Genomic DNA, 12,308 nt, shown 5'->3' with positions numbered 1-12,308 from the left:
TGACAGTGTGGTGGAGAATGATGATCATTTTCTTGCTTTCTTAAAACTACAGCTCCAGTGGAGATCATCTGAAAAATTGTAATTTAACAAAAGAATGTGGAGAATGCTGTGGACTGATTTCCTGTTTGAACGAATATAATAACTCGGAAAAGACTGGTCCAAATTTTACTAAACTAGCAAGGGCGTAGGTTTGCACACGGACGGTAGGGACATGTCCCTATCAATATTTGAGCAAACTCGTTCTCATTATCTTTGGAGTGAAGTCATATTAGATCATTCTGATGTGCCCTCCCAATGTTGAGACCAAACCTACGCCCTTGTAAACTAGTAAGAATAGTGTTTTGCCAATGGCAATAATCCTTTGTTCCAAAAACTCAGTCAAAAAGCTGTTGTGTGCAAATGTCTCATGGTATGTAGAGGCAAGTCTTTGAGAATCTACAGTATGTGAATGGGTTTTGCTTTATAGGAGTAAAGTCATTTATGTTTAATTATTTTAGTTTTCTATGTCAGAAACTCTTATAGACTGTGTAGGAACTGTTGGTAAAAAAACAAAATCATATTGTATCTGAGGAATTTATCCTGAAGACATAATGTGTAAAACTAGTCCTTTCTAAATTTAAATCCACAGGTTCATTGGTAATAGTATATTTGGCTTCGTTTGACTTCTTCTAGTTGAGTTTCTAGCTAAAAGCCTGTCTTGTCTTTAAGTAGACCTGTGCTTGAACCTTGTAGCAAATCAAATTGATAAACAAAAAAGAATATAATTTTGTGATGATAACCATATTTAATTTGTACTGTATTCTGCATCAGACAGATGGCAGATCAGAGGGCTAAATTCACATTCGAATAAACTGATATACATAGGTCTGTAGGTCATACACCATTACATACTGTTCTGGACAGAATTTCAACTGGTTTCAGTTATTCTGTATCAAACTCAGAGTGCATGTTTCTTATAATCAGCATTTGGCTTTCTGTGCAAAATCCACTTGTATTATAGTTTTTGCCCCTCTGTACTTGTGTGGACTTCTACAGACTTGCGTGGACTTGTATGTTCCTACACAGAGAGTCTCATATTGCTTATCAGTGGAGCAGTCTGTGACTTAATGCACTGAGCTGTTAAATAGTTTCTATTCACAACCATCTGTTTTTACAGAACACATTGTTCTGACAGGCCACTTTTTGCTAAGGATTTTTACAATGTTCAATTTACTCTTCCAACCATTAAGATACAATTGATGTCAAGTGCTCAGTGGTAGCTCAACCCTTCTAATGGCCTATGTAGCTAATGTATAAAGAACTGAACACTTTCAATTCCTCTTCTGTGTCTGGTGAAATGTTGATATATTCCAAAAAAGGGTTCCAGGTTTTTTGGAATGTTTTTATCAAGCCCATGAGGGAGAATCTAAGTTTCTTGAGTTTAATATTATATAGAATTTACTTAATCCATCAATCGTGTGCAGGGGGAGAAGTGTGCGTCCTTTTCAGTAGAATCAAACGTCTGGCCACTAAAGTCGAGAAGGCCAGGGCTCGCCACGTAGCAACAGAGAGGCCAGTATCAGGTGGAGCACCAAAGATGACAGATAAAGAATTAGGGGCAATGACCACATCATAAGCCCGACTTATAGTTTCAAATATGTTCGACCAGAAGTTTATTAACTTGGGTCAAGACCAGAACATGTGAAAGAGATTTGCAGGGGATTGTTTGCTGTGTAGAATTTTGCATTGAATTAGCCTGTGATGGCCACATGTTGAGGAGGAATGTACTAGGTCTAGAATGTGGTCCCACTGTTCATTAGATAGGTCTGTTTCCAGGTCCTGTTCCCAGGTGCTTTTGGTTTGGGTAGGGAGACTTGGATTGGCTGAGTCCATGGACCCGTAAATAATTGAGATGTCCTTCCTTTGGTTAGGATCCATAGTCAGAAGGACATCAATCAAAGTTTTGAGGGGGCAATTGGGGAAATGAAGAAACTGATTTTTGACAAAATATCTAATTTAGAAAAAAACAAAAGAGGTGAGAGTTAGGTAAGTGATATTTTGATGAAAGCTCAGTAAAAGATGAGAAAATCCTATCTTCATACAGATCCTTAATAGTTACTATGCCATTACTGAACCAAATTCAGAATACTGAATCTGTACTTGAAGGTTTGAAAAGATGATTGTTGAGTATTGGAGAAAGATTAGAAGGTCTGTGGAGGCCAAAGTGTTTTCTAAATTGGATCCATATTTTGAAAGAATTAGTCACAACTGGATTGGTGTTATCAAATGTGGAAGGGAGGGGGAGCTGGGAGCATAGTATAGAATCTAACAAAATTTGTGAAGCTTCCTTTTCCAAATAAACCCAAGTAGGTAGATTGTCAGTATTGTTACCTATCCATTATGGGAGTTTTTGAATGTTGGCTGCCCAGTAGTACTGTATAAAGTTGAGAAGGGTTAGCCCACCCCTACATTTGGGGTTGCAGGACTGACTTCCAGATACGAACAGGTTTATTTCCTCAAAGGAATTTGGACATGGTTTTATCTAATTTATCAAAAAATACTTTTGTAATGAGTACAGGAATATGCTGGAAAAGGGCAGGACATGGACAGGACAATAATTTTAATCAAGCTTATTCGGCCTGTCAATGACAAAGGCAGAGCAGACCAACAGTCTAGATCTTCTACTTTTTTAGCCAAAGGCGTAAAGTTTTTACCAAAAGTATCGGACATAGACGTTGTTATGAAGATTCCTAAAAATTTAAACCCACCCTCCCCCCATTTAAATGGAGCCAGGGAGCATGGAAGCTGTCCTGCCGGTTAAATTACTGGTAGTAGTTCGCTCTTTTGGTAGTTAAGTTTATATCTAGAATATTTACTGCTCTAAGATACGGAGAACGACAGGATTTGAGATGTACAGTAGCAGATCATCAGCGTAAAGTGACAGTTTGTGTTTAGTGTGTAATAAAGTGTAGTGTAGTGTGTAAGGGCGGACAGCCCTGCCTTGTGCCTCGTTGAAGGGGAAAAGAGGGTGACTGCATGTTTGTTTGTACAGATGCCACCGGGGCAGAGTAGAATAGCTTAATCCATGAAATGAAGTCCTCACCGAGGCCAAATCTCTCCATAACTTCAAAAATGTACCTTCATTCCTCCCTGTCGAAGGCTTTTTCCTCATCAAGTAACATCACCATCTCTGCAGTATTTGAGCTAGGCATATTAAGAATGTTAAGGAACCTACTGCTGTTGTGAAATGACTGTCTCCCTAGCATGAAGCCTGTTTGATCTAGTGAAATAATAAGAGGCATCACCCAGGAGGTCAAGAACTTTAGATCTTAAAATCAACATTTAAAAGTAAGATTGGTCTGTAATTATTCTAAAATAGGTAGTAAAAATAGTCTGTCTGAGATTGCCTCGTTATACATACTCTACAAAGCTGGAGAAAGGAGTGTAGAGAATGTTTTATAAAATTCTACGGTGTATTCGTCCGGACCGGGCATCTTGCCACTTGTAGTGACTTAAATGCCTCCTATATCTCTGTAATAGATATGGGCTTACCTAGGTCCTTGGCAAGACTGCTGTCAATTTTGGGAAAACTGTTCCTGTCTAATGTACTGTCTTCTGTGTCTTGAGGGGAATCTGAAATATATAGATCAGAGTTGAACCTGGCAAATGTTTCATTAATACTCTCTGGGTCCGATAGAACATTGCCAGATGGAGATTTAATAGCTGGAATTACTCTCGAAGCCACCTCTGCTCTGGCCTGGTGAGCCAGGAGTTTACCAGCCTTGTCTCCAGATTTAAAGAAGCGTTGCCTAGACCTGAGTAGATGTGTTTTAGCTTTGTTTGTGGATGCGAAGTTGGAGGCGGCTTTTATAAAGGTGGGTTTATAAAGGTAGGTTCGGATCAGTTGCATATTTGTTATCAATTTCATTATGGGATATTTTAGTTTTCTTTAAATTGGATACATAGGATATACATTGGCCTCATAGGTAAGCTTTTAAGGTTTCCCAAAGTGTTCCTCTTGAAATATCTGGCTTGTCATTTATATCAAAAAGTAAGTGTAAAAATTGTTTTTACGAGTCCTCAGCCAGTAGTGTGGAATTAAATCTCCAGTGTTTAAGGTAGTTGTGCCTTCTGGTGAAGCTGGTGTCTAAAGAGGTTGGGGCATGGTTGGATATTACTATGCTATGGTAGTTGCAAGAGTTAACTTCTGAGAGTAGTCTGTTGTCTAGGAGGAAAAAGTCTATGCGAGTGTACGTGCGATGTACATGAGAAAAGAAAGAAAATGCCCTCCCTGTGCGGAATTTATGCCTCCATGGGTCGGACAGTTTAGAATCAGAGTCAGCTTTATTGCCAAGTATGTTTACTTATACAAGGAATTTACTTTGGTATTTTGTTGCAAAACAATAAATATAGTAGAAATATAAGAAATATAAAGCAGTACTGCAAGTGAAGAATCATAAATATAACATATAAAATTGACAATAAGATATTAAAGAATATAGAAAAATATAAGACCTGGGCCTTGTTGATGAAGCCAGCTGCAGACGGAAAGAAACTGTTCTTGTGGTGTGAGGTTTTGGTCCTGATGGAACGCAGCCTCCTGCTGGAGGGGAGTGTCTGAAACAGTTTGTTTCCAGGGTGGGAGGGGTCAGCCACAATCTTTCCCACACGCCTCAGGGTCCTGGAGGTGTACAGGTCCTGGAGGGAAGGTAGTTTGCAGCCAATCATCTTCTCTGCGGAGCGAATGATAGTAAAGATGTCTAACGTCGTAGCTGCTTTTGATAGAGATGACACTTTGGATAAAGATCTGTCGAGATCAGTGTGGTGATTCTCAATATCAGAAAAAGTAAATTTAAAAAAAAAAAAAACACTTGCTAACACATCCTATATCCTATAGTCTACGCGAGTGACCATTGGGGTACCCTAAAGTTTTGAATGGTTCGAATGAAACATTTTTGTGAATTAGGATAGCGATGCATCTTTCATTAAATTTGGAATATAATAAGTGACTGATCCAGCTTCTTCTAATTCATGCCAATTCTCTGTTGCAAACGTGGGTTTCCTGGATGAAAAATATATCCCCTTTTAACTGTTGCAAGTGGACCATAATCCTGTTTATTTTGGTAGCACAGTGTGCCCCCCTAACGTTCCACGAAATAAATCTAACACTGTTATTTATGTTCACCATACCTCTGTTTTTGCAGGTTTGCTCGAAGTGGCTCAATATCCTATCTAAGAGGAGGAGGATGGAAGGGGTGGAAAAGGGTAAATGTACGAGACGAACACAGGGAGAGAGACAGAAGGAAAGAAGAGAATGATGAAAAACAAAAACATTCCTCTGCCCACCCCAAGACCCTAGACCTGAGACCCTTAAGCCTGAACACGTCTTATGTGTCCATTGCACAGCGGTGCTTTGTCCTTGCACCTGCTTCATCTCTTCCGGTCCCAGCTCCTAACATTTCCACATCCCAAAGTGTCAGGTAGTTCGAAAACAAGGCAAGACATAGAGTAATATAATAAACACGCAGCAGTGGCTCTGGGGATTTTTCTGAAACAGGATCCAGCTTGCTACTCCATAATTAGTTTTTGTCACATGTTTTAGGAGAGAAAATAAAAAAGATTAAGATAATAATCATAGAGATAGACCCCCATATGTGAATATATGCACACACACGCACAAGCACTCCCAAATACATACACACACACACATACGGGCACACACAAACACACGCACGCCTATGGACCAAAGGACTGTATGTTAAAATCAGGATAATGCACACACTTTAACCCACTTCCTTCTCTCTCCTCTCTTTTCTTCCCCAGTTACCCAGAAAACGGTGTGGTGGAGATGCGACCAGTGGATGTGCGGCCACGTGCCAGGACCCTGCTGCGGTGGGACCAGCTCCAGGTGGGCATGCATGTGATGGTCAACTACAATATGGAGACACCAGATGAGAGGGGCTTCTGGTTCGACGCTGAGGTTCAGACCATCAGCCAAACCTCCCGCACCAACAAGGAGCTCAGAGTCAAGATCCTCCTGGGGTGAGGATCTTCCTTCCTAGGTGATGCGTTAGGTGTAGGGGAATTACTGCTGTTTTCGTCCATGTTTGTTTTTGTTGCTTACCAAGATGTAAAATGTAACGTTTTTCTGTGTGACTTCCTTCCATCTCTCTGTAACACGCTCAATAACACATCTTTTCTCCGGTTTTCTTTTCTTGTGCTTTCATCTCTGTCTCTTTGTCTCTCTCCCTTTCTCTATCTTGTCTCTCGCCCTCCCTCCAGGGGTCCTGGAGATATAATCGGGGATTGTAAAGTTCACTTTCTGGATGAAGTCTACCAGGTGGAGAAACCAGGAGCTCGTGCACTCTCAGCTGCAGATGGACAATTTAAACGTATGCAAGAAACTCATGCACACACAGTGAAAATAGTGACAAAACTTGATCATATTGCTTTTGAAGATATATTTTAGTGCAACCATACCATAAGATCATCTTCAAGTTTGTGTTCATACGTGTGCATGTGTGTATGAGTGTTTCCTTCCTGTTCTTCGATCCAGGGAAGAGCGGACCGGAGTGTAAGCACTGCAAGGCTGACCCCGATGCTGAGTGTCGCTTCTGCTCCTGCTGTGTGTGTGGCGGGAAGCAGGATGCTCACATGCAGCTGCTGTGTGACGAGTGTAACATGGCGTTCCACATCTACTGCCTCAACCCACCACTGGCCACCATCCCAGATGACGAGGACTGGTGAGAGGGAGTGTAGCTAGTTTTTTTGGCAGTTACTGTAGTCACTGAGAGGAAGAACCCCACCCTCCATTTCTGTGTCTTCCATGTTTTGCTTGATGGAATTAAAACAGCAAAAAGCTAAACACAAAATTGACAACATTCCTTAACCAACTGTTGTTGCAACTTTCTGGTATACATTGAATTTAAATGTTTAATGTTCACTTTAGGGTACTTATTACCAAATATCAGTGTCTTTGTCTTCTGGCTAATTTGGGAAAGCATTTCTCCTCATTTTACAGTGACTTGTGTTTGCCAGAACATGGACAGTACATCTTTTTATGTAGAGCTTTGGTGCAGCTCTTCAAAACTCTCTCACACACACACACCTGCCTATATCCACAAAAATGATTTGCTCTTATTCTGCCAGGTACTGTCCCACCTGTAAGAACGACACCAGTGAGGTTGTTAAGGCAGGAGAGAAGCTCAAAGCCAGCAAAAAGAAAGCCAAGATGCCTTCGGCAACAACTGAGAGTCAAAGGGACTGGGGAAAGGTGAGACCCAAGGGCACCTAAAGGTACACACACACACCAGGTGGACTGACGGCTGCTCTGTAAGATTGAAAATAAATTTTAACAGTAAGCCTGAGGGAAGGCCTGTGGTTCCTCCTCAAATTGACTAGAAGGAGTAAAGGCTCTGTGGATAAATATGAAAAAGCAGTTTGTGTCAAACGTTTTTCAACAACACTAACTTTTCCAGATTGTTTTCCAAAAGTCTGCCATCAGTGAAATGCCAAAATAACAGAAAAATGCATCAATCTCTTGTACTGTGCACATGTAGGCTGAAGTGGCCTTCACATGCTCCGGACAAGAGCTAGAAGAAGCATTTTTATTTTCCACCAGTCAGTTTTACACGGTAACTTTCTAAAATTTATTACATCACAACCAGTTTATTGAGAATACTTGATTAATCATATGTCAGCATTTGAACTGCTACATTTTCCCATCTGAGACTGGCATTTTCAAATGCATCCACTTAAGACATCATTTTTGTCTGACTGCAAGATAAAACAAGAGCACCAAAATGGCTATTTGAATGTGTACCACTTCATTAATTCAAAATTGTCAAAAAGTACACTTCCTCTTCAGGGTTTAAATTCATTGCATTTTCTAGTTTAAACATTATATCTACATATAAATGTTACAGTTTCAAAAAAATCCTCCAGAGCCAATAAATTTGACTGGAAAAGTTATGTTTTTATCCTGGCATAACCGTCCTGATGGAAATAGAACACACAACACCACAAAATACGCACAAAACTGGTTCTACTTAAATGAAACTGCTGTAAAACTAAAGTCAAACAGCAATTTCTAACGTAATTGTTATAGTAGACCTCCAGCAGCAAAGGTTTGGGCGAGCCATTCGTTTGATTGATTCATTCATTCATTCATCCATTCAGCTCATATCTATGCATCACATTTTATTCCATTTACTTTGTGCAAACTGGTTTGTTCTTCAGTGTATCTTTTTTGGTTAATATTTTGTGTAAGTAACTGTCTGCACTGTGTTGTGCTCGATCAAAGATAAATAGTTTGTTTCATGTGAAGAGTTTTGTCTGTTCCTCTTTGAAGCTCTGTCAAATATTGCCTGAGCACACCATGGCTTTTTCCCTCAAATCAAATGATCAGACCAGACGTTTTTGATGCAGTCAACAATACTTAACATCTACTTAACATTAGATCAGGATCCCGGAGTTGATTAATAATGTTGGTTTGAGTCAAAGAATTTTTTGTAAATGCATACATTTGCATAAATATTGATGTGTTATTATCAAGCTCTTCTCGTATGATCATAACATGACTAATGAACACTGTGTACACCCCCTTTTTCAATTTTTCATGGTGTTAGAGGGCACAAGTGCAAGGGCAAAGTTACATTTAGACTTTACTTGGCAAAAACTGAAATTATCTCATGCTAGCTACTGAGGCAGAAAATGAGACGGAGGAAGACAGCTGACATGTATTTAAAATTGTTTTTTTTTAAAGCATCTGTTTTAAGCATATTGTTAAATATTTTCCTCAAAATCTCCTCAGTCCTCTCATGGCAACACTTTGAGATATTGTGTGGCTCATTTCCATCCTGGCCTGGCTGTCTCCCTGATGCTCTGCTCCATGGTGTAATGTGAACAATGCCATTAAGCATGACTTAGCCACTTTCCTGGAACTGCCAATGGAAAATAACTAATTTCTTTACCAGAATGCTCCCTTTCTCTGTGGACTAATTGAAAACAGCCTGGCTTGTGTGTTTGGGCACATTTAAGTGCCGTGACTCACACAGCATTTATACTACTTGCCTTTCACATTATAGCAATTTACCATTCAAATAAAATACTTCTCTTTGTCTTCTCACTTTGAAATCATGCGTACCTTATGTACCTTGTATCCTTAGATATTCATCATAAGCTTTAGCAAAATTTGACCTACACAGCAGCAGCCCTGCTCTTAATCACTACAGAAATGTGATCTGATTTGCACTCATGTGGACATTTAATGGTATTTCTGTGGATGCAGCTTAAATTCTTTGTTGTCTTTCTTGATGTGATTGCAGGGTATGGCCTGTGTGGGGCGTACCAAGGAATGCACAATTGTTCCTTCGAACCACTATGGACCCATACCTGGTATTCCTGTTGGAACCACCTGGAAATTCAGAGTTCAGGTTAGCTGTTTTTACAGGGCATCATAAAATGAAGAAGAAATTGAGAAATGTGTCTTCCATGTCTTACACTTTACGTACTGTCAATAGATTATATTGTCATATCTTTCAGTAATATATCTAATACATCACTGCCCATAGGAAAGCCATTGATGAATGGCTTTCCTCTGCTTATTTGTTTCTCTCTCTGCCTCACTCACTCTTCAGGTGAGTGAGGCAGGTGTTCACAGGCCGCATGTCGGTGGTATCCATGGGCGCAGTAACGATGGCTCCTATTCACTGGTGTTGGCTGGGGGCTTTGAGGATGAAGTGGTGGGTTATTGGTATTTTTACTGGATGTTTATTAACCTCTGTTATGTGGATAGCATGTTATTTTATTCTGGCAGATTTGGCAGTTTACTGAGTCACGTAAGAAGTATTGGGATTTTCCATAAGTATGCCGATCACTTTGTTACGGTTACCATGACCTGCTGTAGGACCGGGGAGATGAGTTCACCTACACAGGCAGCGGGGGTCGTGACCTCTCAGGAAACAAACGGATCGGAGAGCACTCTTTTGACCAGACCCTGACACACATGAACAGGTATGACACTTGAAGATGACCTTCCATCTACGTAAGTTTGATCCCATAGATATATGTACAGTATTTTGTCACTTTACAGAGAACAGAAGTGTCCACTGAATCAAGATGTTTTAAAGTTAAAGTAGATGGCTCCTGAAAGCTATTTCAGTTAAACCATCATTCAAATGGCTGCAGCTCAAATTATGGTTAAAAATTGAGATTTTTCTACAATTTTCAACAATCAATAACTGATTATTCATTAACATCCCCAATCCTTAGTCAGACTTAATAAACTGTCTTGTCTGTAACTCTTGCATCCTGACTCCTGCAGGGCATTGGCCTTAAACTGTGATGCACCTCTGAATGACAAAGATGGGGCAGAGTCGAGGAACTGGCGGGCAGGAAAGCCAGTCAGAGTGGTGCGCAGCTCCAAAGGTCGACGCATCAGCAAATACGCTCCTGAGGAGGGGAATCGCTATGATGGTATTTACAAGGTACAGAAGTATTTTTTTGTAAACCAAATGAAGCTGCTTAAAATACAAAGACACTATTACTAATATGGACCAGTACCGGTGTTATCGTAACCTGTTAGAAATGTAGGGACGCATGGTAGTTAGAAAGCCCTTTAAATGTCTGGGTTCAAGCCCCTATGACAGTAGTAGTGCCACTGAGCAAAGCACTCAATCCTTATCTACACCCATGTTAATTTGGTTGTGTGTGAATTTTAGGTGGTAAAGTACTGGCCAGAGATTGGAAAGTGTGGTTACCTGGTGTGGCGGTACCTGCTGAGACGGGACGATTTGGAACCAGCACCATGGACACCTGAAGGACTGGAGAGGATCAAAAAACTGGGCCTTGCAGTTCAGGTTAGACTGCGAGTATGTCTGTATGTGTGTGAACTTCACTGTATAGACACTACAGATATCAGAATACATACAGCATATATACATACTGTATATATGTAGTATGTTTTTCATAGTAGTCTGAATTAGCTCAGATTGAATACAGATACGCGTTCCTTGGTGCTCATGTCTCTTCCCGTGTGTCTGCAGTACCCACCAGGCTACTTGGCAGCCATGGCTAACAAAACTAAGAAGGAGGCCTGTGCCAGACCAGGTCGCGGTGGCCGGAGTAAGCACTATCCCGGTAGGGGGAGGCCACGGAGACAACGCAAGATCAAGGAGAAAGAGGAGAATGATGAGGAAGAGGAGGACGAGCAGCCAATGGCCAGTGTGGATGAAGAGGAGCCACAGAGTAATGGAGAGCAGAAGACAACAAGAAATAGTGGTGGGTGCTTTTACAGATGAAGCTCAAAGCAGGTCCTCCTCCCTGAGAGGTTGTGAGAGGTTAGAACAGTGTGAGCAGCGAAACTTATTTTAAGATAGCTTGTAAATATTTAATATCCACCAGCATCTTATTTTCCTCAAGCATACACCACTGTCAACGGCATTAACAGCTTATTTTAAATTTTCAGTCATTACTGTCTTTTATTTTCCAATTGTACCTTCTTTTTTTTTGTCTTATTTGTGTGTCTTTTATCAGAGTTGTCCCCAGCGGCAGAGCCTCCCTCTAAACGGGTGAAGATAGAGGAGACCTTCTATTTGTCAGAGCAACAGCAGCAGTTGATCAGGGAGGACACAGCCAACAAGAAACTCTGGGATGAAGCCATGGGAAACCTTAAAGAGGGACCGGTATGAATCCTAGTGCACTCTTAACACATCTCAGGCTCCCCAACACTGTGTTCACTAAGCATCTCACACAACAGCCTCTTAAAGGAGAACTCACTAAATGTCACTGATCCATGAAAATGAAATTCATCCCCTTTTGCTGTCTAAAATACTGTGAATGTGGTTTTTAAATGTATTGTTAATAGTTTTGTATTATTAAAAGGAAGAAAAAAGGTCTTTAGAGAAATATCAGAAACGCTCCTTTTTGTCTCTGCCGGCTGGAGTCATCTTGTTTGATTGACAGCAGCTGGCAGGCTGCCAGAGTGCCGGTAGGGAACAAGAGACAAAGTAAACAAACTTGTGCTGTAGCTAAGTCATGGGCAGACAGTGTGTTGTTAGCAGTGATTTTGAAGAGTAAGGACCACACCAACATCTAACCGGGCCGAACTGATATTTGCAGGTAGTTTACATGCTGTTTAATGTGCTGCAGCTGAGCAGCTAATTAGCTGTCTAGCCCGTTAGCAGTGGACTTTTCCCCATTTAATGTTTGTTTGGTGGCTCATTCAACAAGCTAAGGTGCAGGAACAAGACATGTGTTCATGTTTGTAAGTTAGGTAAGAAGGGGACTTTAGCAGGAAAGCTAATATGGTTATTCAAAACATGACAAAT

General features: G+C 40.6%; 1 protein-coding gene across 1 annotated transcript in view; it reads left to right on the top strand.

The window, feature by feature from the left end:
* LOC122865479 (E3 ubiquitin-protein ligase UHRF2-like) overlaps nt 1-12,308 on the top strand; it is a 34,933-nt gene that overhangs the window by 17,879 nt on the left and 4,746 nt on the right. The window contains exons 4-14 of the mRNA XM_044173946.1: nt 5,803-6,021; nt 6,262-6,371; nt 6,536-6,722; nt 7,129-7,252; nt 9,306-9,413; nt 9,618-9,722; nt 9,887-9,993; nt 10,304-10,466; nt 10,701-10,838; nt 11,025-11,259; nt 11,515-11,663. Of these exons, the coding sequence (XP_044029881.1) occupies nt 5,803-6,021; nt 6,262-6,371; nt 6,536-6,722; nt 7,129-7,252; nt 9,306-9,413; nt 9,618-9,722; nt 9,887-9,993; nt 10,304-10,466; nt 10,701-10,838; nt 11,025-11,259; nt 11,515-11,663 (1,645 nt within the window). The remainder of the gene's footprint in view (nt 1-5,802; nt 6,022-6,261; nt 6,372-6,535; nt 6,723-7,128; nt 7,253-9,305; nt 9,414-9,617; nt 9,723-9,886; nt 9,994-10,303; nt 10,467-10,700; nt 10,839-11,024; nt 11,260-11,514; nt 11,664-12,308) is intronic.

Source organism: Siniperca chuatsi, linkage group LG18, assembly GCF_020085105.1.
Source record: "Siniperca chuatsi isolate FFG_IHB_CAS linkage group LG18, ASM2008510v1, whole genome shotgun sequence".
NCBI lineage: Eukaryota > Metazoa > Chordata > Actinopteri > Centrarchiformes > Sinipercidae > Siniperca > Siniperca chuatsi.
The sequence above is the reverse complement of the archived record's forward strand: the minus strand, read 5'-3'. Positions and strand labels throughout refer to the sequence as shown.